The sequence below is a fragment of the Ooceraea biroi genome, chromosome 6, assembly GCF_003672135.1.
Source record: "Ooceraea biroi isolate clonal line C1 chromosome 6, Obir_v5.4, whole genome shotgun sequence".
Classification (NCBI taxonomy): domain Eukaryota; kingdom Metazoa; phylum Arthropoda; class Insecta; order Hymenoptera; family Formicidae; genus Ooceraea; species Ooceraea biroi.
The window spans coordinates 9,404,749-9,429,563 of record NC_039511.1 but is presented as its reverse complement, the minus strand read 5'-3'; the positions used below and the strand labels follow the sequence as shown (position 1 = coordinate 9,429,563).

General features: G+C 34.4%; 3 protein-coding genes and 2 long non-coding RNA genes across 9 annotated transcripts; 3 read left to right on the top strand and 2 right to left on the bottom strand.

Moving 5' to 3' along the window:
• Positions 1–215: 215 nt before the first annotated feature.
• On the top strand, positions 216–2,244 carry LOC105276755 (deleted in autism protein 1 homolog). Of its 3 annotated transcripts, XM_011334632.3 has the most exons (4): positions 220–980; positions 1,149–1,449; positions 1,537–1,667; positions 1,771–2,244. In XM_011334632.3, exons 1-4 carry the CDS (start codon positions 375–377, stop codon positions 1,987–1,989), a joined length of 1,257 nt encoding a protein of 418 aa, XP_011332934.1. In that variant the 5' UTR covers positions 220–374; the 3' UTR covers positions 1,990–2,244. The 3 variants fall into 3 exon arrangements, with proteins under 3 accessions (XP_026826615.1, XP_011332932.1, XP_011332934.1); XM_026970814.1 differs by having other exon boundaries at positions 216–980; positions 1,149–1,667; positions 1,757–2,244; XM_011334630.3 differs by having other exon boundaries at positions 218–980; positions 1,149–1,667.
• On the bottom strand, positions 2,201–6,029 carry LOC105276756 (eukaryotic translation initiation factor 2-alpha kinase 1). Of its 3 annotated transcripts, none has more exons than XM_011334633.3 (9): positions 5,664–6,029; positions 5,016–5,174; positions 4,573–4,723; positions 4,105–4,481; positions 3,774–3,982; positions 3,507–3,683; positions 3,280–3,435; positions 3,047–3,184; positions 2,201–2,953 (listed from the first exon to the last, which is right to left on the bottom strand). In XM_011334633.3, the coding sequence occupies exons 1-9, from the start codon at positions 5,782–5,784 to the stop codon at positions 2,729–2,731; spliced, it is 1,713 nt and encodes a 570-aa protein (XP_011332935.2). In that variant the 5' UTR covers positions 5,785–6,029; the 3' UTR covers positions 2,201–2,728. The 3 variants fall into 3 exon arrangements, with proteins under 3 accessions (XP_011332935.2, XP_011332936.2, XP_011332937.2); XM_011334634.3 differs by having other exon boundaries at positions 3,789–3,982; positions 5,664–6,028; XM_011334635.2 differs by having other exon boundaries at positions 5,016–5,225; positions 5,664–5,796.
• A 1,516-nt stretch (positions 6,030–7,545) lies between these two features.
• On the bottom strand, positions 7,546–8,191 carry LOC113562089. Its single transcript, XR_003406644.1, has 2 exons — positions 7,980–8,191; positions 7,546–7,858 (listed from the first exon to the last, which is right to left on the bottom strand). It is a non-coding gene; the product is annotated as an uncharacterized LOC113562089 (long non-coding RNA).
• Positions 8,192–10,448: 2,257 nt separating this feature from the next.
• On the top strand, positions 10,449–13,834 carry LOC105276754. Its single transcript, XR_003406678.1, has 3 exons — positions 10,449–10,690; positions 10,948–11,042; positions 13,500–13,834. It is a non-coding gene; the product is annotated as an uncharacterized LOC105276754 (long non-coding RNA).
• Positions 13,835–17,549: 3,715 nt separating this feature from the next.
• Positions 17,550–24,530, top strand: LOC105280799 (geranylgeranyl pyrophosphate synthase). The gene is given in 8 exon segments (XM_026970538.1): positions 17,550–17,823; positions 18,232–18,300; positions 18,583–18,737; positions 22,230–22,374; positions 22,449–22,569; positions 22,764–22,903; positions 23,013–23,127; positions 23,909–24,530. Coding segments are annotated over 7 exon segments (957 nt in total). The 5' UTR covers positions 17,550–17,823; positions 18,232–18,240; the 3' UTR covers positions 24,130–24,530.
• Positions 24,531–24,815: the final 285 nt, after the last annotated feature.

Sequence of the window (24,815 nt, the reverse complement as noted above, 5' to 3'; positions counted from 1 at the left end):
CAAATGGCGAAGAAGAGATTCCAGAGGGCGGTACTAACGTGATGTTCAATCGTTTTACGTCAAGGGAGTTGAACGGGAAGTTACGAAATTCACTAAAAACTCTACAGCTTCATTGGTCGACGCCTAGTAAATCTGGTAATTTATATAAATTTTACTACATCATATGGTGCATTCAGCCTCTGATAGCGACAAGCCGACAACTTCTGTCAGTTCTGTCTGCTTCCTGAAGTCTATGGCAGTCGATAGCGATCTATTTATCGTAAGATCGATCATTGAACTTTTTAATCATACGAGTACAGATTTGCTTAGACATGCCGTGTGGTAGGATGATGCACGAAAAAATCAAGCAGGATAAAACATGATTGTTTCGATCGATGATTTCGCATTACGTATATAACGTCTGCAAATTTAAAAAATGGAAGATACTGCTGTTTGTTGTTGGCATTTGCGTTCTGCTGTTAAATGCAAATATTATTCTGCGAAGTTTCTATCCCTCCGTAACGCAATTGACGGAATTGCACAAATGCCCGGCGTGTTACGGGATTTCCGCGTGCCGCGATATTCATGAAGTAGATCTCCTGTGGCACGATAGGAAAGCGATATTCTCTCATTTGTTCGGAGTCAAGAACGTGTTCTTCGGAACGTACAATCGGAGCAAGGTGGTGCTGAAGAAATTGGCGCATTCCTTCGAATTAAACGCGTTCGACGTCGCACTGTGCGAGAAACTCGATTTCAACTATCCATGCTCGAACATACCGCTTGATCGATTCACCGTTGATTTTTATCATCTTATCGAGAAGACGATTACGTCCGATTTTTCCAAGGATGACTCCAGTCGCCTGAGGCTTTGTCCAATAGTGTATCATTTGGACGACCTGCTACATAATGTTTATCTCAACAATAAAAATGTCGATTCCACAGAATTTCTAATTAATCTCTGGACATTGGTCTCTGTAAATCCAGAGCCACTAATCCTTCAGGTGAACCGTAAAAAAAACGTACAAAAATGCTATTTTTTACAGAGGAATTAAAATTTAAAAAAGCAAATTATTTGATATGTAAAACTAGATTAGTTTTAGAAGTAATTTAGTAGTAATTGAATATAATCACGCATTTCGATTTTTATTAATTAAATTTCTTTTTCGTAGATATTATCTGCCAAAAACGGATGGCCCGTGCCGGAATATTTTGGAGCATGCGGTAGAATCATTATCGAGGAATATGTTGGAGCACCACTCTCTGACTACCATGACAAACCTTGGCTCGAAAGGGCAAAAGTAGCATCGAGCCTTTTAAATGCCGCTCACATGTTCACTTTCAGGAACGAGCAATTTGGGTTTTACCTGACGGACATATCGTACGATAATATCGCTGTCGATTATAACAATGTAGCAAAATTTATTGACTTGGAGAACATTATAATCGTTGACAAAAATCCTTCTCGGAAAGGTAACAGAGTCTATTACAAAATTATTCGTAAGAGTAAACTTAGGAACAGTATGAACATGGCAATACAGCTTACACATCAATCCGTAGACAGGCCGGAAAAATGGCAGGAATTACACGAGAACACAATGCACCTCGATTGTCCGAACTGTTTCGCATTTTCTGCCGAGGATATTTGTAATCATCATTTAAGCGATCACAATTATTACGCGATTTGCCAGGTAGTTGCCATACCATTTACACACAAATACAGAATATCTCTTGAGACACACACGATGCGTTAAGTGTATTCGTTATTCGTTTGAAATAGATTTACAATTACAGCTTTTGTCTGGACTACAAAGCGCAGATTTATTCTCGGATGGATTTCTTCACGATATACCGATTAATATTCAGCGGCAATATTCGAACGTCGATTATCTGTTGCAACAGTGCGTCGCTCCTACCTCCTCCAACTCGAGAATATTTTTTGGTCAACTGCTCAAGATGACTCTGGACGCGATTCTAGAAATGCCTCGACGGAAACACAATGAAACAAAATAGCCTGAGCTGTGATTTAAATTATGGTTCTATATACATCATACATGCCACACAATTATTAAAAATTATTAGTTAATAAAATTTAAGACAATTGTGTATAAAAGTGACACTCTTGCGCTCGTGATACTTTACAATGTTTGTTAAAAATTTAGCGGTGATTGAGCTTGTATACTACACGATGCAATGCTCTTAAACTATATAATAGAAAATCATTGTTAAACATTATTTTAATAAATACAATAAAAATGTTTATATATACATATGCTATTAATATGTACAGATATTTATAGTAATGATAAAAAATACTTGCTATTGCACGTTTCTCTTCGTTTCTTTCGTGCTTTCTTTCATTTAATATTTAACTGTAATGGCACCATTTAATTAATATATTTGTACATTTCCTCGTCAAATTGTTAAATACTCGTGCACGATTACACGTATTTGGTTGAGATTACTAATTAATAAATTAATAATCTTGCAATTTAAGAATCTAAAAAGATATCCAAAAAGATTTTGGCACAATATAAAAATTATCATTAATACATTGTTAAGAAATTCAAACAATGCACTACATTTTAAAAAATTAATCGTGCCACTACGTCGTTACTTTCTTATTAAATTGAAACAACTCGAAAGACAAAATTCTAATTTCTTTAGCAGTCTTATCAATGTCATGTCAAACCTTTCTACGAGTCTACCTCCCTTTGACATAATAGTTCACTTCATACATCCTCCGACACCTCTAACTCTCCTTCTTTCTAACTTGTTCTTTTAGCGACGCAATCTGGTCTTGCAGCTCTTGAATCTGCTCATCCTTGTCGCGAATATTGTGTGTCAAAGCTTGAACGGTCTGTTTCAGTTCACTTACTATTTTCGTGTCATTGTCTTTTTCTAAATCCTGCAAGAGTTCAGTCGTGCATGGTCGCTCGTCGGGATTGTCCTGCACCATTCGGACGATCATACGCGCCTAAATATATATACGTGTGTATAAACAAAAAATTCAGATAATTTAATAAAATATGAAATAACGCATGCAATTCGATACACAGTTGAAACGCACCCATTTATGTCGCTCCATGGTAACAGTTTCTGGTATCATACCACACTTTAAACAATTGATTACAGTAGTCAATTCCATCTGAGTATGCGTTAGAATCAAAAGCTCCGTAAGGACGATTCCTATACTGTAGATGTCACTCTGGGGAAATAAAAAACAACATCGAGAATTAAATTACACCGAAGATTCGTTTTCCCGTTCGTTTCGCCGATTCCCAAGTTTCTTTATCCACTCACTTTTGCGTCGCACTTGCCCTCGAGTTGTTCCGGCGCCGCGTACATAAAAGTGCCGAGGACGGAATGACGGGTCCCCCTTTGCAACGGACAAGCTAAGCCAAAATCGCCCAGCTGCACCTGAAGCTGCCCCGACCTTGAAATGAATATGTTGCTTGGCTGTGAAGCAAACGCATTTTATTAGTAGAGCATACAACGCGCAAATCGACGTGACTCATCACACACCTTACCTTTATGTCGTGATGCACGATTTTTTTACCGTGAATATAATTGACGCCGCAGAGGATTTGCTGTAACACCGCTGAGATTATCGGCTGTGGCGTCTGGCTTATTCTCTCGCGCATCCATTCCCTGAGCGTTTGCTCGCACAAAGTCATTTGGATGTACAGCATCATGTATTTTTGATTCTAGATAAACATTAAAATGTGCGAGTGTGTGTGTGTGTATTGTACACGACGTTTACCTATCAATTCCTTATCTATATATTGTCTACTTACTCCATTGTTACTTACTCTGTTACTGTATGTGCACATTTGATAGCTAGTAGATTCGTGAGTAGGAATATCGGTATGCTCGCTCTTGGATTCTGTATCCTCAGATTTATCCACATTCTCGCCACTCTCGCTATTTCTGAAGGACACTATATCTGAACTTTCCGTATTGTCCTTCGTATATTCCTGCGGGGCACTTTTGTCCGTCGATTGATCTAAAATAATATTGATCGATTAATTAGGATCTTTAAATCTTTCGTTAACGATACGCACAATTGAAACATAAAAATCATCAGTTTCTATGTATGTTACTTCGCTGTTTGATTGTTGTGCGTACCTGCGTTGCTCGTTTCGTTATCGGATGAATCATTGCAATTACTATCATTACTCGGACCGCTTGTAATAGATGAAACTCTAGCAGATTCACGATTAGTGGATACTCTAGTTGGAATAATGGATGGTAACAGTGGTTCGATCCAGGCTGCTTTGTAAGAAACGATATTTGCGTGATTTAATCTAGCCAGTGTCTTTACTTCGTTTAAGTATTGATCTATGTCCTTCGTACGGCTAGAGTACAAAACGATCTTTTTGATCGCGTATTTGGTATCGTCAAGCCGGTGCAGCGCTTCATAAACCTCACCGAATCCTCCACTAGCGATAAGACTTATTTCATTAAATTCTTCCTGGTAACGAGACCATCCTGGCGTTAGAAAACTAGATAAAAGCGATATTAATGTAATTAAATTAATTGTAATAATTTGCAAAATTAAACAAAATATAATATAAATTTATAATGGTAGAATACCTTTTCGGAATACTTTCGTTTCCGGTCATAACACGTGCGATTGACACCAAGCGAGAAAAAGCATGGTGATATTGTCTCCTCAAAGTTTCAAATTCCGCCACATTGTAGGAACCATCAAGTAATTTCATTTGACATAGTTCATTGCAGATAACTGTAGAATAAACATTAAAATATTATATGACATTGATTTGATTTGATATAAATATTAGAAAATTTTATAATAACATAAATCTCTATAATTACATTCTTATATATTTATATATACATATATATGTTTGTCTTTAATATTTCTATTAATGAAGTTGATATTTTTTCAGTATACTTACATGTTACATTTTTATGTACATTATATGTAACTATATTTAAATAAAAAGTATTTCTATATTTAAACATAATATTAGAGACCAAACACACACACACACACACATTTATACATAAATTACCAGTATATAAATTCTGTCTCCGTGTCTTATTGGTTTCCAACATAGTACATAATTGTCGTAAAAGTGACTGAATTAAAAGGGTAGAAGAGGTACGTGTGATTTGCCCAGTAGTTTGATTTCCATTAGCACTCAGGCAGATCGTTGATCCTCTAGACCTACCTATTCCCATTCGAAATAAAAAAATAAAAAAATTTCAGGCTTTTGTACATTCTAGAAGAAGTACATTCCACTATTTAAAAAATTAGCCACTTATATCCTGGATAAAATATATGATACAACATATGATGTAACAATCGACGAAATTTACACCAAGTATTTAACCTACTTAAAAAAATTGAAAAATCTCTGCAAACGTCTTATCTTTTAAAGTCTTTTAACAAGGTATCGTTTCCTTTATTTCTATTCAAATGAATCATTCACTCTAGCAGATAAAAAGCTTTATTCTAAATATCGCCAAATACTTTTCCTTGTAAAATTAATTTTTCATATTTATTAAAAATATCGATTGCCGAATACTTTGCTTTCTAAAGTGAAGAAATTTAAATATAAGAATTGCGCATATACGTGCATTTTGACGATTCTCACTTCACGGCTGGTTAAAAAAAAACGCGGAAAAACAATAAATGTATACAAATGACAAGTACTTACCTTGATCAAATGTTGTTACAGTTGTTAGAGTATTCCAGGGATCATTTGTTCGACTCGTATCCCCTGCCACATTATTATTATCGATAGATTCGAATTCTTTCTTGGTTTGAACTGGCTTCATGGTGCCGATCTGTGCAAAGTTAAATCAACTGATAGCTCTGCGATTTCCGTCAACCGCACATACCCGACGGACTGTTTATATCTGTCAAACCTTTTCTCGACCACTGCACTTAGATTTAGCACGTATACGAATTAGCTGTCACCGAAACTCGCAAAAACCAACAGGATCGAGTCAAACACATGGATTCCCATATTTTGATGTGCACGGCGCGAAGCAAAACACAAACCTAACTTGACTTATCGCGAACGTTCCAGAGCTTTCGGTAACCTTCCGTGGATATCTGATTTTAGGGATTTTAATTTAATATGGTTAGTAAAATGTCACTAAATAAATTTCCCTAGATGTTGCTAGAAACGTAGAAATTAAAGGTGCCGTTTCATGCAGCGAAATAATCACCGCGAATGAAGGTCACGTGATCATTCGCTGTTCGCTGAAAAGTTTCAGCTTGTAGCGAATATTCGCAAGGAGCGAATATGTCTGCTCCAACTAAGAATGTTAACTTTTCGAATTGAGTTGCAGACATGCGTATGTAATTATTAAATCTCAAATCTTCTAAAACGAGTTTAGGTAGCACAGTATGAAAGAATCCGTGCACTTTCCTTTCTTGAAAAATGGGTGTTATCCAATATTTCTTTTTACAATATCTTTTTTTTCCACTTTTTCTCAAATGTAAAAGTGTAGCTGCAACTGCAGCAGCTTTCCTTTTCTGTACAATATGATAATAATTTGCTTGTACATATTACAATAACCACTGCAGTTGGTGGTTATACCAAGTTCAGTTTATAACCGACCGTCGTCCATTACAAAGATTTCAAGATTTTCCTACAAAGTAATAATTTAATCTATATTTGTTAAATATAATATTTAAAAGCATTTCAAAACAACTATGTATAATATTTTCTTACTATTGTTGACATTCAACCATACAAATGTGACGCTCACAAACTATTCGCGGCGAATTATTCACTACTCGCTAAAAATTATTCGCAGCGAAAACTTCGCTGCATGAAAAGGCACCTTAAGGGGATCCTGGAGTGACTAGTGAAAAGTGTTGCCAATTGCACACATACATGTACAAAAATTACAGTTGAAATGCTTTTTATAAAAATTTGGCAATTTGTACGCACAAAATTGCGACCGTCCCAACTCGGGATAAAATAACGGAATATAATGAAGCTTTTCGAAGTGACTTTAGAAGCGTAATAAAAAAGAACAGTGTTTATGAAAATCTTGTATGTATGTATAAGTATGCACAAGATTTTCATAAACACTGTTCTTTTTTATTACGCTTCTAAAGTCACTTCGAAAAGCTTCATTATATTCCGTTATTTTATCCCGAGTTGGGACGGTCGCAATTTTGTGCGTACAAATCATAGATCTTATATACCTGGATAGGCCTTGTTGATGAAAATTGGGGGCCGAGATGCCAGAGCGAGAGAGCAATATATTTTCTGTCCTTCTATTGGAAAAGGAAAGACTGCGCAAGCGCGGAGGCGCAGGGACGTAATATCTGATGAAGCATTAAAAATATAATCAAATGATATATTAAAGAATATAAATAAACAAGTATAATAAAAAATCAAGCGGCAAGGGCTTTCACGGCTATTAAACAAACAGATAATTATAAAACTTCAGAATTAAGGAAATTGAAAATGGAATACCTGGAGATATTTTATAGGGATGTAAGAAGGAAGAAATTATTTTTCCGGGAAAAGGAAACAAGAGAAGATATAAAATTTAATGTATGATTGAGAAAAGAAATAATAGCAAATATCATTAGCATGTTATTTAGTAGTATAATATAAACAATATTAATATAATATAAATACTATTTCTAACTTATAGTATCTATAAACTTATAGTAGTACTTTTACATCAAACTTTGTGGGATGATTTTACAAGGAATCAGTCATAAGAAAATAAAATTAATTTAGTTAATTTTTTACGTATTTTATTTGGCTTTTCGTTATTTTCACGTCCTATGTGATGAAATCTTATGTTTATGTAAGTAAAAACAATAGATTTATGAGCTGATTTCTGTGATTACAATAAAAATCTTGGCCCTGAGAGTGACCTGTAATAATTCCAGTGAAAACAACTTTATTAACTGAATTGTTTACTTTACTTATTCTAAATCCGACTGTAGCACAAAGAAGATACATATCCTTTATATGCGTCTGAATATTTTCAATTACTTTTATCACATTTTTAACCAATATCTGCCGCATACTTTACATCTTATCGTCACTTTATCGATAAATGAATAAATCACTTTTATAGGTTACATTCATGACACATACGTGAAACCGAACTGTTGGCCATTTTTAATACATCATTTCGCGCATGCGTTCGTATACTGTAAAGTGAAGGATGGACGATGAATGGATATGTTCTCACTCTTTCTCTCTACATGGGAAAGGCCTATCCAGGTATGTAAGATCTATGGTACAAATTGCCAAATTTTTATAAAAAGCAAATATTTGTGCAAATGGCAGTACCATCGCGAAAAAGTTCCCTAGTCACTCCAGGATCCGGGGATGCTGGAGCTGCTAGTGAACTTCTTCACGATGGTGTTGCCATCGTACAATATTTGCAAATAATAAAATGCTTTTTACACAAATTTGGTAATTTGTACGCACAAAATCGCAGTTTCGCTGGGTGGGGACACAATTAAGGAATATAATGAAGCTTTTAAAAGTGCCTTTAGAAGCATAATAAAAAAGAAATTCCTAATCTGCTTGATTCTGTAAAGCAGATTAGGAATTTCTTTTTTATTATGCTTCTAAAGGCACTTTTAAAAGCTTCATTATATTCCTTAATTGTGTCCCCACCCAGCGAAACTGTGATTTTGTGCGTACAAATTGCGAAATTTTTATAAAAAGCATTTTATTGTGCAAATATTGTGCGATGGCAGCACCATCGCGAAGAAGTTCACTAGCAGCTCCAGCATCCCCTTAACAATAAATTTGTAATTTCCTTTTTTGTAAATTTCATATATTTTTGAGAAATTGAGGTGCAATATTATCTGGATCTGATGTACATACCCCAGATAGCAGAGATGATCGTTATGAACTCGAGAAGAATTCACCTTTTTGAATTCTTTATGAATTCGCGTAATTTGTTCGAAATGTACTCAAAACGAATTCCTTTCTGATATTTCAGAAAGAATTTCATAAAGGTATAACTTTTGACTTCTTATGGAGTAAATCGAAGGTCTTTTGAAAGAAGTCTTTTTCTATTCATAATAGATTTGAAAAGAATTCATTTTTGACGCGCTGCGGACAGTTGATCGTCGATGTCGCGCAGCGCAGCGCGCAGCTACGACGTAGACAATCGTCGGTTACTCGCATGATGTAAATATAAAGGTGTACCATTGTGCATGATGGTGTCACGTGTTCTGACGTAAGCCAATAAGAAATGACCAGGAATGCAGCCGCGACATGCAATCGTATATTCAATCGGACATTATTACTAATATATATTTAAACCTAAAATTAGCAATAAAGTAGTACTAGTCAAAAATAATAGTAATATTATTATGTAACATTTAATATGTTGAGAGAGAAAGAGAGAGATATACACATATATACACAATATATACACATATACAAATATATATTTTTACTTTTGATTACTTAATTTATTTATGTTGTATATTTCTTTTTACATTTCTTCCTATGCAAAAAATACTTACGTTGTTTTTATTCTTTTATTATCACCTTCATGACATGTATTTTTCCGTTTCTTTTCCAGATGTTTGGTGTACTTCAATCGTTGCCCACGAATTGCACTTTCGGCTACTTGATCCACCTTGGTGCAACACGGCGAGAAGCGAAGGAAGACCGGAAAGATGAATAAGTGAAAGAGCGGATGATGTGAAATGAACTTTAAATGTATGATTAACGAAAGCTTTATTGTAACACGTTGAAAGCGCGTTTGAACAGCAACGAAACTTCGTAAGAGATACACTGTGGCTTTAAGTCCGATCGACTCGACTCGCGATGCTCGAAAGACAATGATCAGCTGATTCGGAAGCTAGCCGGTGTCGGATTCGGTAGCGGGAAAAGACGAACGCGTGTTTGTCTTCGATTCGCGTCATAACAAGTTCTTATTTTGAGACTTAGAATCGAGGAAAGGAATATGTACATGCAGAAATTAAGATGATAAAGAAAATCGCAGTTATAATTATTGATAAAAGTCTGAACACCAGATTTAATACTTTTGTAGGGATGGAACCTTTTTTTAATCGCCAAATCTGCCTAGCAGATACATTCTTTTGCCGTGGCTTTGTCCATATCATTTCAAAGCAGTCATCATTGAAATGAAGACTACACACCGTTGCTAAAATTATGTTTTGCAATCTATTTACTAGTCTGTGTCAAAATATAATATAAAAGTGCGATTGTTTATATAATACATATTGATATAAATTATAACAACTCACCAGAATCAGTTTTTATTTCTTCTTTATTTTTTCTGCAAGCCTTCAGCCATTGCTGCAGAAGAGAAGGTTCTTTTGGGAATTGAAAAAATTTTATTTTTTCACTTACTGTATGATTCGTACAATTTTTAACATAACAGTACGGTATAGTGCTTAAAAAAGAAACATATAATATATAATCAAAGGAAATTTATATAGAATTTAAGTTTGTGCACCCATATGTGCACTGTGCAGCCATATTGGATTTTTACATTTCTGGTCATTTCTGATTGGCTATTTATTTAGACGACTGCGCATTCACGGGACTGGTACACCTTTATATTTACATCATGGGTACTCGGTAGTGATAGAAAATAGCGGTCCTCACTATTTTCTGCTTCCGTGTCGGCATTGTAATATTGTGTTTTCTTGACGGCACAGACAATAAAGGTTTTCGAGAAGAAGAAGCGGTCACAGAGTTTTAAGGTAAAACATTTGGTCAATTCTGCTGAATTAATTTATTGCAAATATTTATTATAATCTTACCGTGTACGTGGTGCTGATTACATCTTAAGCCTATTACACAATGCAAAGGAACAGGCAACAGGAACAGGGAATAACCAATCGCGTTACACGATTTGAGTACGGATAACCAAATCGAGCAACGCGATTGGCTATTCCCTGTTCCTGTTGTCTGTTCCTTTGCATTGTGTAATAGGCTTTATTCTGATTTCGATTTGTAGGTCTTTGCTCGGATCCGTTTTTACCAAGCCAGTGTTGTAATAATTGTTCTGACAACAAGGGGGAACTGATCCGTCGTGACTACACGTTGTCAAAGGTAAGTGTTTTCGATTTTACGTTATCTCGAACTTTTTATGTGCCTGATTAAAGGCCCATTGTTCCAACTTCTTGGTAAGTTTTACCTGACAGGTACTATATCTTTATCTCTTTTTTAGGGCTGTGTTCGGAAACATCACCCGAGTGCCCCAGTGTATCATTTTATCCTTGTTCATTCGCTGAACAACAAGGATAAAATGATACACTGGGGCACTCGGGTGATGTTTCCGAACGCAGCCTTAGACTTATCTAAAAAGAGACAAAGATACGCTACCTGTCGAGTAAAATCATAGACGTATAATATATAGACCGCGCATTCGGCTTGGAAAGGCGTCACAGATTGAAAAGAGTTAGCATGCTTTGGATCACCATTCTGTCTTTGTCTAACAATGCAGAGTGGGGATCCCTTCTCGACAGTTCTCTATGCTGTTTCCCCACTCAAAGGGAGGGCGTCTCTCCCACTACGCGTCGTTAGAAGAAGACAGAATGGTGATCGTACAGAGGCTTTCTCTTTCTATTCTGTGACGCGCTCTAACTGCGGGAGACATAGGACCGCGCGGTCTATATATTATACGTCTATGAGTAAAACTTACCAAGAAGTTGGAAAAATCGGCCCTAAGCCTTAGAACATATACTACTGGAAGGGGCACTAAGCACCAATGGTGTGTCCAACATGCGTGCGAGAGAGAAAGGTAGAAAGTCCCATTTGTCTGCAATGCGCATGCGCCGATATCGGCGTTGCTATAGTTACGTTCTGACAGGTATACAGCAAAATAATACACACATTGAGGAAAAATAATAAAGTATATGTTTATTGGTGTTTAAAATGTATTAATTATGTAAATTTATGTCGAATGTAATCTTTATCTTTCTTTGATGTCACGGTTTTGCCTTCATGATATAAACGTAAAGTAATATAAATTGTAATAATACTTTTGATTAATTCAATTTTGTGATTATTTAAAACATCCTGCTGCTTAATGTGTTCTGTCATTTCTGTATCATTAAAAACGGAATGACAAATAGCTTTAAATACTTTTATAGTTAAAATATTTTTAATATTTTTTTCCTTAAAAATAATGTGATTATTTTCTCTAATCACAGTTTCGCATTCGTGAGCTATTTTTATCACATCTTTTGATGGAAAAATTAATTTTCATATAGCACTGTCCTGTCTTTGTTTGTGACTGTCACAATGTTTTCCCGATGGTGTTTTCCTCTCTTACACCGTGGTTTTCCCCAACGACAGTCATAAGCATAACAACGACGCTATCGGCGCATGCGCATTGTAGACAAATGGGACTAAGGGTTGACATAGCGCTTTGACAATCACATATATCCGAATAACCCAGTAAGCAAAATGTGTGCAATCTGCCAGCAGATTGGCAACAGATTACTGCAGAAGTTGATAGCAAATTGGCATCCGTTATGTCCGCATTAGGATAGTGATCTGCCAGCAGAGCCTGCTAACAGACTCTGACAGCAGATTGGCGGCAGAAACCGAGCAGGATCTGTTAACATTTGACGGCAGATTGACAGCAGAAACCGAACAGAATCTGCAGCTTTTGGCCATTCATATTTATGATATATTAAAGCATGTGTTTACTTTTAACACACTATAAATTAGCATTTTATATTACCATGTGTTAAAAGAACGCATTTCTTTGTTTGTTAAATTAAAGTACATTTGGCTTGATGTGTCTTTCTGACAGTTCGTTGCATAATCTCTCTCTTATTGTTAATTTATTCTAATCTGAAGTCCGAATTTTGTTTTCGAACTTCAGATTGCTTGTGGCATGCGTGAACTACATGGACATTATCCATGGGAGCCTCTGTGCCGCAAGTGCAAAAATTTTCAGAAAAATTAATATTATCATGCCAAGGCGCGTATATTAACTTATATAACTGTTAGGCTAAATCTTAACATCGAGTAAGAACTCGACGTGTGCACCGCATAGCGGTGCGGAGCGAAAACACATATTCATAGCCTCGTAAATTTGAATACTGTCAAAAGCTGCAGATCCTGTTCGGTTTCTGCTGCCAATCTGCTGTTAGATTCCGCGCGCGCAGATCTTGCTCGGTTTCTGCTGCCAATCTGCCGTTAGATTCCGCGTGCGCAAATCTTGCTCGGTTTCTGTCGACAATCTAACTACAAGCCATGTTTGCAGATTCTGCTCGGTTTCTGCCGCCAATCTGTTCTTAGATTTTGTGAGCAAGCTCTGTTACATTTCTGGCACCAATTTGTCGAATTAATCGTTAATAATAACTTCTGTATTAAATTTGTTGTCTTTTGGCTGGCAATAGTTGATAGCAGATAGTTAGCATCATCTGCTTTCGGCAGACTTGGCTATCTGGGAACCTTGTAGTATATGCCTAGTTTTAAAAAACAATTTTTAAATTAAAATATTGATAAATATATAAACCTATATTGAAATATCAGCTATATGTTATGTTGCAGAAACTATTTCGAGGGTCAAGAATGTTCCTAAGAGTGACATTGAAAGTATTATAAAAAAGTGGCTGCAGCACGCTAGTGATCGATTAAAAAAAGATAAGACATAATGGCTGCATTCGGCAGAAAAAGCTGCTTTGCAACCGTTGTAAAATTCGTGAATATGATTGGCGTATGCTTTTAGATTCAATCAAAATTAAGCGCATACGACAATCAGATTCATGATTTTTACAACAGTTGCAAAGCAGCTTTTTCTGCCGAACGCAGCCAATGTCTGTGATTTGAACAATATGTTTAAAACATATATGTACAAGTATGTGTAAGTGCTTTATAAAAAAAATATTTAATGTGCAATAAAAACCAAACATTTTAATTTACGCTGTATTCTTTACATTCAGGACATTCAATAAGAAAAATTTTAATGATCTATCTGAGAACAGCTCCTGAATCAGAAAAAACGTTAAATGTATTAATGAAGTATTTCAAATACTTCATTACATTCAATACATTTTAAGTTCTTTCTGATGTACGAACTGTTCTCAGATAGATCATAAAAATTTTTCTTATAGATCATAAAAGATCCTTTACAATTCTTCTTCAGATACAAAAGAGAATTCGCAATGAATGCGAAATAGTGTTTAGATAGAGTTCCATTATACTATACTATCTTTGGAATTCATTGCAAATTCTTATAGAGCATAAAATGAATTCCTTTTATAATATTTAAAGGACTCAGAACTGGTGACATACAAATGATATCTTTGAACTCTTAAGAGTTTTCGAATAGAAATGGGATGGAAAAAGACTTCATTTCCTAATTCGGGAATTTAAAGAGAATTCTTTTAAAATTCTGTTTGCTATCTGGGTACGTAACTGGGTTAGCATCGTGCAAGTTATTTATTTTCTCGCAACATGATTGTGTTTTAATACCTACATGTTTTTCGAAATGAACAATTATTTTTGAAATATGTTATCCCTAAAATTGAATATTTTTTTTCAAATATTTTCTTCCAATACTCCTGAAAAATACGCAAAATAATTTAGTTAACAATAATACTGAAAAGAATTAAGTTTTCGACAAATTGTAATACCTTGTTTAAAAATTAAAAAACAATTATTTATTAATGTTTGAATGAATTTTTTATTTTCAAAGTTTATAAAGTAAATTATAATTACTGTTATAAATTGTTAATAAATTTTTCGTAATAAATACGTGACTCAAAACGTTCATTGTCGTCTTTTATAATTGGTTGCTTGAGATTTGCAAAAACGCATGTCATATACATAATTTTATCCAATTTAGGTAATAATTCGATGTTTACATGCTCCAAAATCTTGAAAAGTTTTACACGTTGAATAGCATTCAACGTGAATTCTAACACTGGCTATTTTGTATCCTTCTATGACTTCTTCTCTCGTAAATTGTGGATTTGTGACAAATGATAGTATCACTAAAACACACTGACGCTTGAAAAGTTCAGTTTTTATTGTAGGAAATCCTTTATCGGCCATAATTTCACCCCCAAGCTCTACTAAGTTTATAAAACCCGAGTTGACCACAATGAAGCCATCGGTAGATCTACCACCGTAAGGCGGTAAGGCCTATGGCAGAGAACGCGACGTAAACGCTTACGTCGTAACGTAGTTCAAGGCAGAGAAAAACGTAAACATATATCGCGTATATGGTATATGGTTTTTCTCTGCCTTGAACTACGTTACGACTACGTCCGACGTAAGCATATACCATATACGCGATAAACGTTTACGTTTTTCTCTGCCTTGAACTACGTTACGACGTAAGCGCTTACGTCGTGTTCTCTGCCATAGGCCTAACCTTTAGATAAAAAAGTAATTTTTCCACATGGACTTAGGCCCAGTTCGACAGTGACCAGTTAGCTTAACTAGTTGTTAAGTAGTGATGCCAACCACTGAAACAAAATTCGGTAAGTTATTTACAAGGTTAGATTTTGACAAGTTGCATTTTCGCAAATAAAAAAAATATATATATATTGAACACTGAAATAATTAATATTTATATTTATATTAATAATTTATATTTTTAAGCTTATTTGTGAAAATGCAACTTGTCAAAATCTAACCTTGTAAATAGCTTATCGGATTTTGTGTCAGTGGTTGGCATCACTACTTAACAACTAGTTAAGCTAACTGGCCACTGTTGAACTGGGCCTTAAGGCCAATTTCACCAACCTCGGTTAAGTGAACCGACGGTTGAAATCAGCAGTGCGACAACACACTATCCTAATAGACATGATTCATATCTATTAGGATGTGTGTTGCCGCCCTGCTGTCGGTTCACTTAACCGAGGTTGGTGAAATTGGCCCTTATTCCGATTAAATATTTTACTGTAAAACCGGATTTATAGGAAGAATACATTAAGGCACGTTTATCAAGTGTAGGTGGAGTATCTGTATGAATTTCAGTACAGTTTATGATGGCTCGACAATTAAGATAATTTTTAAATACAGAAGGCATTGAGGACCGAATTGCCTCTCTACTTGGCCAAAATATCCAAGTTTTGGTATTTTCATGTAAAGTTTCTAAGACACTATAAAAAATGCTCGATATACTTGATGCGGAAATATGAAAAAGTACTCCTATGGCTCCGAATGTTAAACCAAGCTTCATTTTCATTAAAAATAACAGTAATCTGTTCTAAGCATTAATTACTTTATAATATTTCGGTTGTCCATATGCTAGAGGTTTTATAAATGTCAACAAAATTTGAAACACGGACAGTGAGACTCCAGCTAGCTATATTCCACTACACGAAATTTAGAGAGTAAAGGCAGGAGCACAGACTTTTGCATAAGCGCATAAACAGATGCATAAGGAATTTGATTGGTCCATTTCCTTATGTACATGCTTATAGACTAATCAAATTCCTTATGCATCTTTTTATACGCTTATACAAAAGTCTGTGTTCCTGCCTTAATTCATAAAATATAAAAATCTAGTTTTTTACAAAAATGTAACGATCTGTCTATCTTTGAGGCACTGATATATAGAATTGATAAAATTTTTCTGATGGTTTCTGAAACGTTTTTTTCCCGAAAAAGAAACGTTTCTCTTAACTTTTTTTCATTAACATTTTTCTCCTAAATAAATGTTTCAATAAAATGATTATGAAACACTACGTTAAAACGTTTATAAAACGGCTTTGAAACCAATATGTACTGCCTGGGAATATATTCAATATATGTAGATGTAAAAGTTAATATTAGTCTCAGGCCGGTATTCATAGTCGAATCTTATATTTAAGACTGTCTTAAGTTTATCTGAAGATGCTGTATGGATCATTTCATTGGCTATGGAGTATCTGAAGATACACTTAAGACGGTCTTAAATATAAGATTCGTCTATGAATACCGGCCTCAGTGTCATAGAAGTTATATAAATGATCGAAGAACATAGTTGCGAAAATCTCTACACGTGTCATTCTGATCATGCGTCGGCCTCCGAATTTTTAATAAAATAAATTCACAAAATTATCATCCGAATTACTGTTATCTACATTCTGTGACGACATTATCATCTCTTTATATTATTAAGGTGCTATTTCATGCTGACGCTTAACGCTTATTTTTATAGCGTTAAAACAGATCACGTGATCAAAATTGACCATTAAATTGATCATAATTGACTATTATTAGCGTTAATTTTCTCTAAAAACTTTTAGAAAAAACAGTGAGCACACTAAAAAATCTCACAAGATACAGTACAAAGTGAGATACTGTATAAATTTACAATAATACATGACCAATGCGACCCGGGCACGCCAAGTACTTCAATGTCGTATGCGATAACAGAGTATGTATGGAAAATGTTGGAAAATGTTGTAAAATACTCAAACTGAATTGCTTCTATATACTTGGCAAGTTAACTATTGATTTTATATTTAGTTTTGATTTTTCTAATAAATATTTTTTTAACCTTTTGGTTGCGTATAAGTTGGGATTTTTTATGTGCTTGGCGTATGGTTTTCATCTTTGTGAGGTTTTTTTAGTGTGATAATATTACTTTCAAAATATTAATCTCTACAGAAGTATTATCGGAAACACGTTAAGTGATCCTGGAAGCTTTTGGAGGGGCAGCTTCAAATAAAAGCAGCGATCGGAAGGAGCGACGCGCACTCTTCATAGTCTCACAATATAGTTAACGCATACATACTTCGAAATTTAAAGTTACGATTTGTGTGGAGAAAGACAAGTGTGCTAGAGGAACGTCTATTTATCACCTTCTTGCAACAATTCCATTGCTGGAAAGTGTCATTGTGTTTAGAGTCATCGAATTTCAAAAATTATAAATATTGTAAGTTTATAATATTGTAAGTACATAGTGATTCTTTATTAAAATTTGTGTCGCCTAACTGTTTATATATGACATATATTATTCTGCAAAATTGTAATTTTGTAGAAAGCGATTTTCGTATAGATAGTTTGTCACTTGAAAAGGACCGAAATTGTTGGTCGAAACGTAGTGACGGCAGTTTTTTGTATTGGCTAGTTTGGTCGAAGAATATTCTATTATTCTACATACTCTGTATTACAAGTATAACTGCATTAGAATTTTCTGATTAGTATTATGATTAATATGTATTCGAGGATAAAAAAGGCGAGAATAGGCAATAACGTTCCGCTATAAAACTTTAAGAAGAAGGATTTAGTTGAATGTTAATTAATTTGTAAGAAAATCTTAAATACGTCATATTCATTTCAGGGAAAAAATATGGCAAATATCAATAATATCAATATTTTTTATCCACTTGGCGTTTTGGAAAAGAATAAGGTTGTTATATTTTAATATTAATTTTTATCTTTTCTTTTCTTTAATTTTATAATCAGTAATATTTGGTTAATTCTTTAGTTATTTATAGTTTAGGGGCTCCTATAATCTTAACCTTGATATATGTTTTTTAAATCATTTTACTGAGCAGTCTTCAAAAAATTAGTCGTCGTCAATATCAAGATCAAAGTCATAGAAAAGGGCTCTCGTATTCGGTAGTTTTACCATTTTAATTATTAATTACGTAATAAAATAAAATATATGTAATATGTTTGTTTTATATAGGAAATATTGGAACCAATCGAATATATTCTTCAAGCTCCAATAATACAAGTATCAAACAATTTCATATCGGCTTTTAACTATTGGTTAAAGATACCAGAAAATATAGCTCAAGAAATAACTGAAATAACACATATGGTGGTTATATCATATCTACTGTAAGTTTATTAACACAATACACAATATACAATATACAATATACTTTCCTTTTTATTTTAAACTCTTAAATTTTCCACAACTAGTACAACACAGGCGCACGCTATGCGCGCACTATTTTATTTTTCAATGTTAATAATGTTTTCGAATAATAATATTCATCTAGTATTTATTAAAAAATTTTTTTCTTTTTCCGAGGAGTTCTGAGACGTTTATATTATTAATTGGCATATTGCCTAGAGTTCTCTGCTATTGAAAATACCGTAAACTCAGAAATGACAAAGTTCTAGCCATTAGAAATTTTTTCTTTTTCTGAGCAGTTGTGAGTTGTTGATATCATTATTTTTAGTATTGTCTAGAGTTCTCTGCTATTGAAAATACCGTAAACTCAGAAATGACAAAGTTTTACCTTTTGAAATTTTTTCCTTTTCCGAGCAGTTCTGAGTTGTTGAAATAATTATTTTTTATATTGCCTAGAGTTCTCTGCTATTGAAAATACCGTAAACTCGGAAATGAAAAAGTTCTAGCCCGTAGAAATTTTTTCTTACTCCGAGTAGTTCTGAGACTTTTATATTGTTAATTGGCATATTGCCAAGATTTCCCGACTATTGCAAATCCTTTAGATTTAGAAATGAAAAAGTTATCGAGCTTAAAAATTTTTCTTTTCCGAGGAGTTTTGAGTTGATGATATCATTATTTTTTATATTGCCTAGAGTTCTCTGCAAATAAAAATACTGTAAACTCAGAAATTAAAAAGTTCTAGCTCTTAGAAATTTTTTCTTTTTCCACGAAGTTCTGAGTTGTTGTTATCATTTTTTTTATATTGCCTAGAGTTCTCTGCTATTGAAAATACCGTAAATTCAGAAATGAAAAAGTTCTCGAGTTTAAAATTTTTTCTTCTCAGAGGAGTTCTGAGTTGATGATATTATTTTTTATATTGCCTAGAGTTCTCTGCTATTGAAAATACCATAAATTCAGAAATGAAAAAGTTCTCGAGTTTAAAATTTTTTTCTTCTCAGAGGAGTTTTGAGTTGATGATATTGTTACGTCCAGAGCTCTGTAAGCTCGAGGAAGGGCGCAACCAGACGCCACTTGAGGTTCTTTGGCACTTAGCCGCAGAGCCTCTAATCGAGCCGACCGATACGCTCCGTTGTTTCTGGTCAACGACCAAGGTCGATTTTACCTGTACAATCGAAACGGTCAGCTCGTTGGTCCCTTTTAGGTAAAGGAAATGAATCCCTATTACCAGGGATAGGACCAGCACGATTAGTTGCGAAAGGGAGAGATGGATACCAGGTGAATTGCAATAAAATTACTTCTCCTTTTTTATGGAAAATACAACATTATTTATTTCTAATTTTCCTTTTGAAATAACATTATAATTTTTAAGGTTAATTTCGATCCATAACTAAAACCTTATTAATATTGAATTAAACACTAAATTGCGTGGGTGTATATAAATGTGTAACTAAATTCTACGCGTTATGAGGAATAAATGATGTGTGGTTAATGAAAAAGGCTTGGATATATGATACGGGGATCAATACAGGATGTTGTCTATTCTGAGTTATTAGTGGGACAACCGTGTTAGGTGATACATCGGTGATAGCACTCCTGAAAGTAGGTAAGTTTGAAGGCGTAGTTGGGTCTCCGCGGTTTAAATGAGGCACTTAAAAAAGGGGAGAAGGGAAGATAAAACCTTTTGCTCGCTATTATATATATATGTATAAAAAACGAAAGAACTGAAGGTGATAGTCGGTGAAGAAGGATAGGAGCTGAGGAAAGCAAAAAAAATAAAAGAACGTTGGCTAGTGTGCCGGTTGCACTTACTTTTCCGCTGCAGGGAAAATCTTCAGATGATGTAAAGTGGTTGACAAGTGGTTGGTTCTGCGCAGGGAGCCGACCCGCCCGGCCAATCTTCGGAACGGTGACACTGACTCTAATTGTCACGGCTTTCCGGACAGAAATGGGCTACTGGATCCAGAAGAAAAGTTTAATTATTCGGATTGACGCGGCTTACCGTGGTCGGAAGCGAAACTTTTCGGTCAGAGTAACGTACTACTGGATCCAGAAGAAGTGCAAAGAGGCCTCCGGAGCGGATCACTCCCCTTATATAGGGCTAAAAGGCTTAGGGTGGAATATTTCTGATTCTGGGAATTGTGTTTTTTTTTTATGAACCAGCGTCCTCGTTGTTTTAATAATTATTACTGCATCGTTGGACAGTTTTATGATTATCATTTTCGGGAAATTACGTGCGGTGCTTGTGAAGACCACCCTGTGACACCCCGAATATGACAGTCCAGGCGTTAGTTACGTTAGTTTGGATTTATTTATAACGAATAACTGGTTCATGTGTGGCCATAAGTGCTCTAATTCTCGGTATTAAAGTTAGTCGAATAAATTTACGGCCTTGCTACTGGTGACACTTTTCAAGTGCCGCCTCTATTTTTCCCAGATTTGGAGCATTCTTCGTCGCTAGATATGCCTCATCTTTTAAGTGTTCCGGCAGTGTACAGGCGCCACGTCTCTTGCCCCCCTTTGGTTCAAGTGGTTTCGTCCTTCATTTAGACATTTTTACGGTGGGCACGTGGCCCCCCTGTACACCCGCGTCCGCACTTATCGCCGCGTGTGTAGAGATTCATTCAACTATTTAGATTTTCCCTTGAAATGTGTTATTCCTTCTGGGAGCAAGGAACCGTGGAGTCTACTGGACGTAACAATATCATTATTTTTTATATTGCCTAGAGTTTTCTGCTATTGAAAATACCGTAAATTCAGAAATGAAAAAGTTCTCGAGTTTAAAATTTTTTCTTCTCAGAGGAGTTCTGAGTTGATAATATCATTATTTGTTATATTGCCTAGAGTTCTCTGCTATTGAAAATACCGTAAACTCGGAAATGAAAAAGTTCTAGCCCGTAGTCCTATTCTAAAAAAGGCGTTAAAAGTGTTATTTATTTCATCATGTTTCATCAATACAAATTTGACAGAAATGACAGCTGCCGTTTTCACGTTCCTAAGAAATAATTAATTAATATAACCGTACTGACAGCCACTATGACATTCTGACATTCGCAACACGAAGTTCAAGTCACACGAAGTTCGAGCCAAGCGAGAGAACCAATCAGCGTCGCGGAAAAGAGGCCTCAATATTCGATAAAAAAGAACTTCACGATGTTAACACGCCTTTTTTTAGAATAGGATTAAATTGCTTGTAAACTTCGTAAGTTTGAATGTATGACGATATTTATTCTTTTCTTTATCAAATTGCTTTTGATTTTATTCTCAATGCTTTTGCAAAAATTTTGCTATTTTAGTTTCAAAAATTTAGAGGTTAAACGAACATTAGGACAATTAACATCGGTACTTATGTTGCAAATAAGTATAAAAATTTCATTCATTTCTCTCATATTATATTGCTTAATTGTATTTTCCGATTTTATTATAATTTGTATTCGAGCAATTTGAGTACAAGTAATAAATAGCTTTGTTTACAGACTGGACGATATTCTAGATAATTCTAGTAAGCGATTTGGAATTCCTACTGCTCATTCTGTTTATGGAATTGAGAGGACAATATCTGCAGCACAGTATGTATCATTTAGTGCTCTAAAGAGAATTTCTAATTTGCAACATTCTGAGGTATGTATGTGCCTGCGTTCGTTCGTGTGTGTGTGTATACTTAGCACAAATATAAATAAATTATTTCTCATTAGGCATTAAAAGTATGCGTAGACATGACACTGAGATTAGTCGAAGGTTAGGGAATAGAAATAGTTTGGAGAGATAATTTTACCTGTCCAAGCGAGGCAGCTTATAAAGAAATGATAGAGAAAAGTAAATATTAATTCGTATGAATTTTTTCCATGTAGACAATAATATATGTATGAAAACGATTTATTTAAATATTATTTATACAGCACAGAAGCTTGCAATAATATTCCAGCAACGTTACAACATTGTTGTAATCTTGCAAGCTTCTGTACTGTACGTATGGGTCATTACAATTTACGCGTCATTACATTTTTTAGAAACTGCTGCGTTTTATACAATGTGCGTGAAGTTAATGCAACTGTTTTCAACCTGTAATAAGGACTTTTCATCATTAATAGAAACTTTAGGATTATATCTCCAAATAAGAGATGATTATTGCAATTTATGTTCCTCTGATGTATATATTTATCTATCTTCATATTTGTGCGTTCGTGCGCACACATGTACCTAACAGATTCCGTATAAATAAACGTGAAATATTGACTTTAATTGAATTTTTATTGCAGTACACTGAAGAGAAAGGATATTGTGATGACTTAACTGAAGGCAAATTTAGCTTTCCAATTATTCATGCCTTGCAAAGTAAACTTGAAGACAAGAAAATAAAAAATATCCTTAAACGTATGTTATGTTTTATATTAAATTGTATATTTTAAGTGCAAAAATATGATATAATGCAATAATTTATTCATTAATTTATGCAGTCAATATGAATTAATTAATAAGGTATGCAATAACATTCACCAACATGACGCTCATGAACTAGCATTTTGAGCTTTCCGTTTATAGCCATGAGAGTCACCGATGACCGACATACAATAAACGTATTAGGACACGTCAATAATATTATAACATACAATTATTTATATTTACAAGATAATAATTAATTTATTGAGAGAATAATGAACGATTAGTTTCGTATACGAAGTGTACTTCGCGCTTGTAGTTAGTGTTTTGACACTGACTATTCTCGCTATATGGATGGTGCTTACGCGATCATTCGTATTTTTCTTTTGTTTAATGTTTCCTTTCTATTGAATTATAAGGTTTATATTTTTTGGCTTTTTTCTTTGCTAATGTATACGTGCTTCTTGCATTTTCAGTTATAATAAAACTTTTTATTTTACGTTCGCATAATATCTAGTTATCATTAGTTAACAAAATTAATTAATTTAACAATAATAGAAAAGCAAAATGAAAAATAGAAAAAGTATACTTGTAAATATAACTTCATATTTTTAGTTATTAAAATTATGGAAACGATTATACGGACATATATATAGTGATGAATCTCAATAATTCCGTTAACGGACAGTCAAGTAAATTATATGTTGGTGATGAATGTGTTAAATATAATTATTTCGTAACTTTTATATCAAGAGTTTTTAATCATTTATAAAAGGTATCCTGCGACAACGGACAAAGGATGTAGAAGTGAAACGCTATTGCATTAAACTGTTAAAAGAATGCGGTTCGTTTGAATATACCAGAAAAATACTAGATGAGCTGAATGCAAAAGCAAGAGCTTAAATCGATCGTTTGGGAGGCAATCCGCTTTTAATAAAGATTCTAGACGATTCTCATGAGGACATACTAGGACATAAGAGTACCTTACTATTATAAAAAATATGGTATAATATATATAATATATATGTGTGTATATATATATACACATATATATTGTTATAAACAAATGAAAAATTGGTGTTGCTGGGATGTATTACTGCAGTGCCGAGATTTAGTTGCACATTTCGGACCGATTTCATTGTCAACTCCCACTGTTCCCCTCTTGCCGCGCGTATCTTAGCAACGAGGTGCCGAACGCTAATAATTTAATGGCATGTATCTTGTTTATTAGCGTCCGGCACCTCGTTTCTAAGATACGCGCGGCAAGAGGGGAACAGTGGAAGTTGACAACGAAATCGGCCCGAAATGTGCAACTAAATCCCGGCACTGTATTACTGGAAAAGGATATATATGTGTTAAGTATCAATAAAAAGAAAACTTTATTTTGCAATATCAAATGTTTTCCCTGTTATTTTTTCTTCATTTTTCTTAATTTTCCTTGTTATCTCTCTTTGTAAAGAAGTATCGAAAAATTATTGAGGCATCTTCTACTTTCATTTCATTGAAAACGAAAGATCAAAGGGCCGACAGAGAGTGTCCATACTAGTTATATGGTACAATATTTAGGTCTGTTCTTTATTGCTGAACTTCCTGCACTGGGCTGAACTAGTTCAGAGTTTATCCTTTTCCTCCTAATATGGAGTAAAAAAGATAAACTCTGAACTAGTGCAGCCTAGAGTGGG

What these genes read in the sequence shown, in the direction of transcription:
- LOC105276756 (XM_011334633.3), bottom strand. Translation starts at nt 5,784, where the DNA reads ATGAAGCCAGTTCAAACCAAGAAAGAATTCGAATCTATCGATAATAAT. An exon ending in TGTAACAACATTTGATCAAG is followed by an intron (nt 5,175 to 5,663) that starts GTAAGTACTTGT and finishes GAATGGGAATAG; the next exon opens with GTAGGTCTAGAGGATCAACG. An exon ending in ACAGAGTAAGTAACAATGGA is followed by an intron (nt 3,684 to 3,773) that starts GTAAGTAGACAA and finishes ATGTTTATCTAG; the next exon opens with AATCAAAAATACATGATGCT.
- LOC105276755 (XM_011334630.3), top strand. Translation starts at nt 375, where the DNA reads ATGATTTCGCATTACGTATATAACGTCTGCAAATTTAAAAAATGGAAG. An exon ending in CAGAGCCACTAATCCTTCAG is followed by an intron (nt 981 to 1,148) that starts GTGAACCGTAAA and finishes TCTTTTTCGTAG; the next exon opens with ATATTATCTGCCAAAAACGG. An exon ending in ATTATTACGCGATTTGCCAG is followed by an intron (nt 1,668 to 1,770) that starts GTAGTTGCCATA and finishes TTACAATTACAG; the next exon opens with CTTTTGTCTGGACTACAAAG.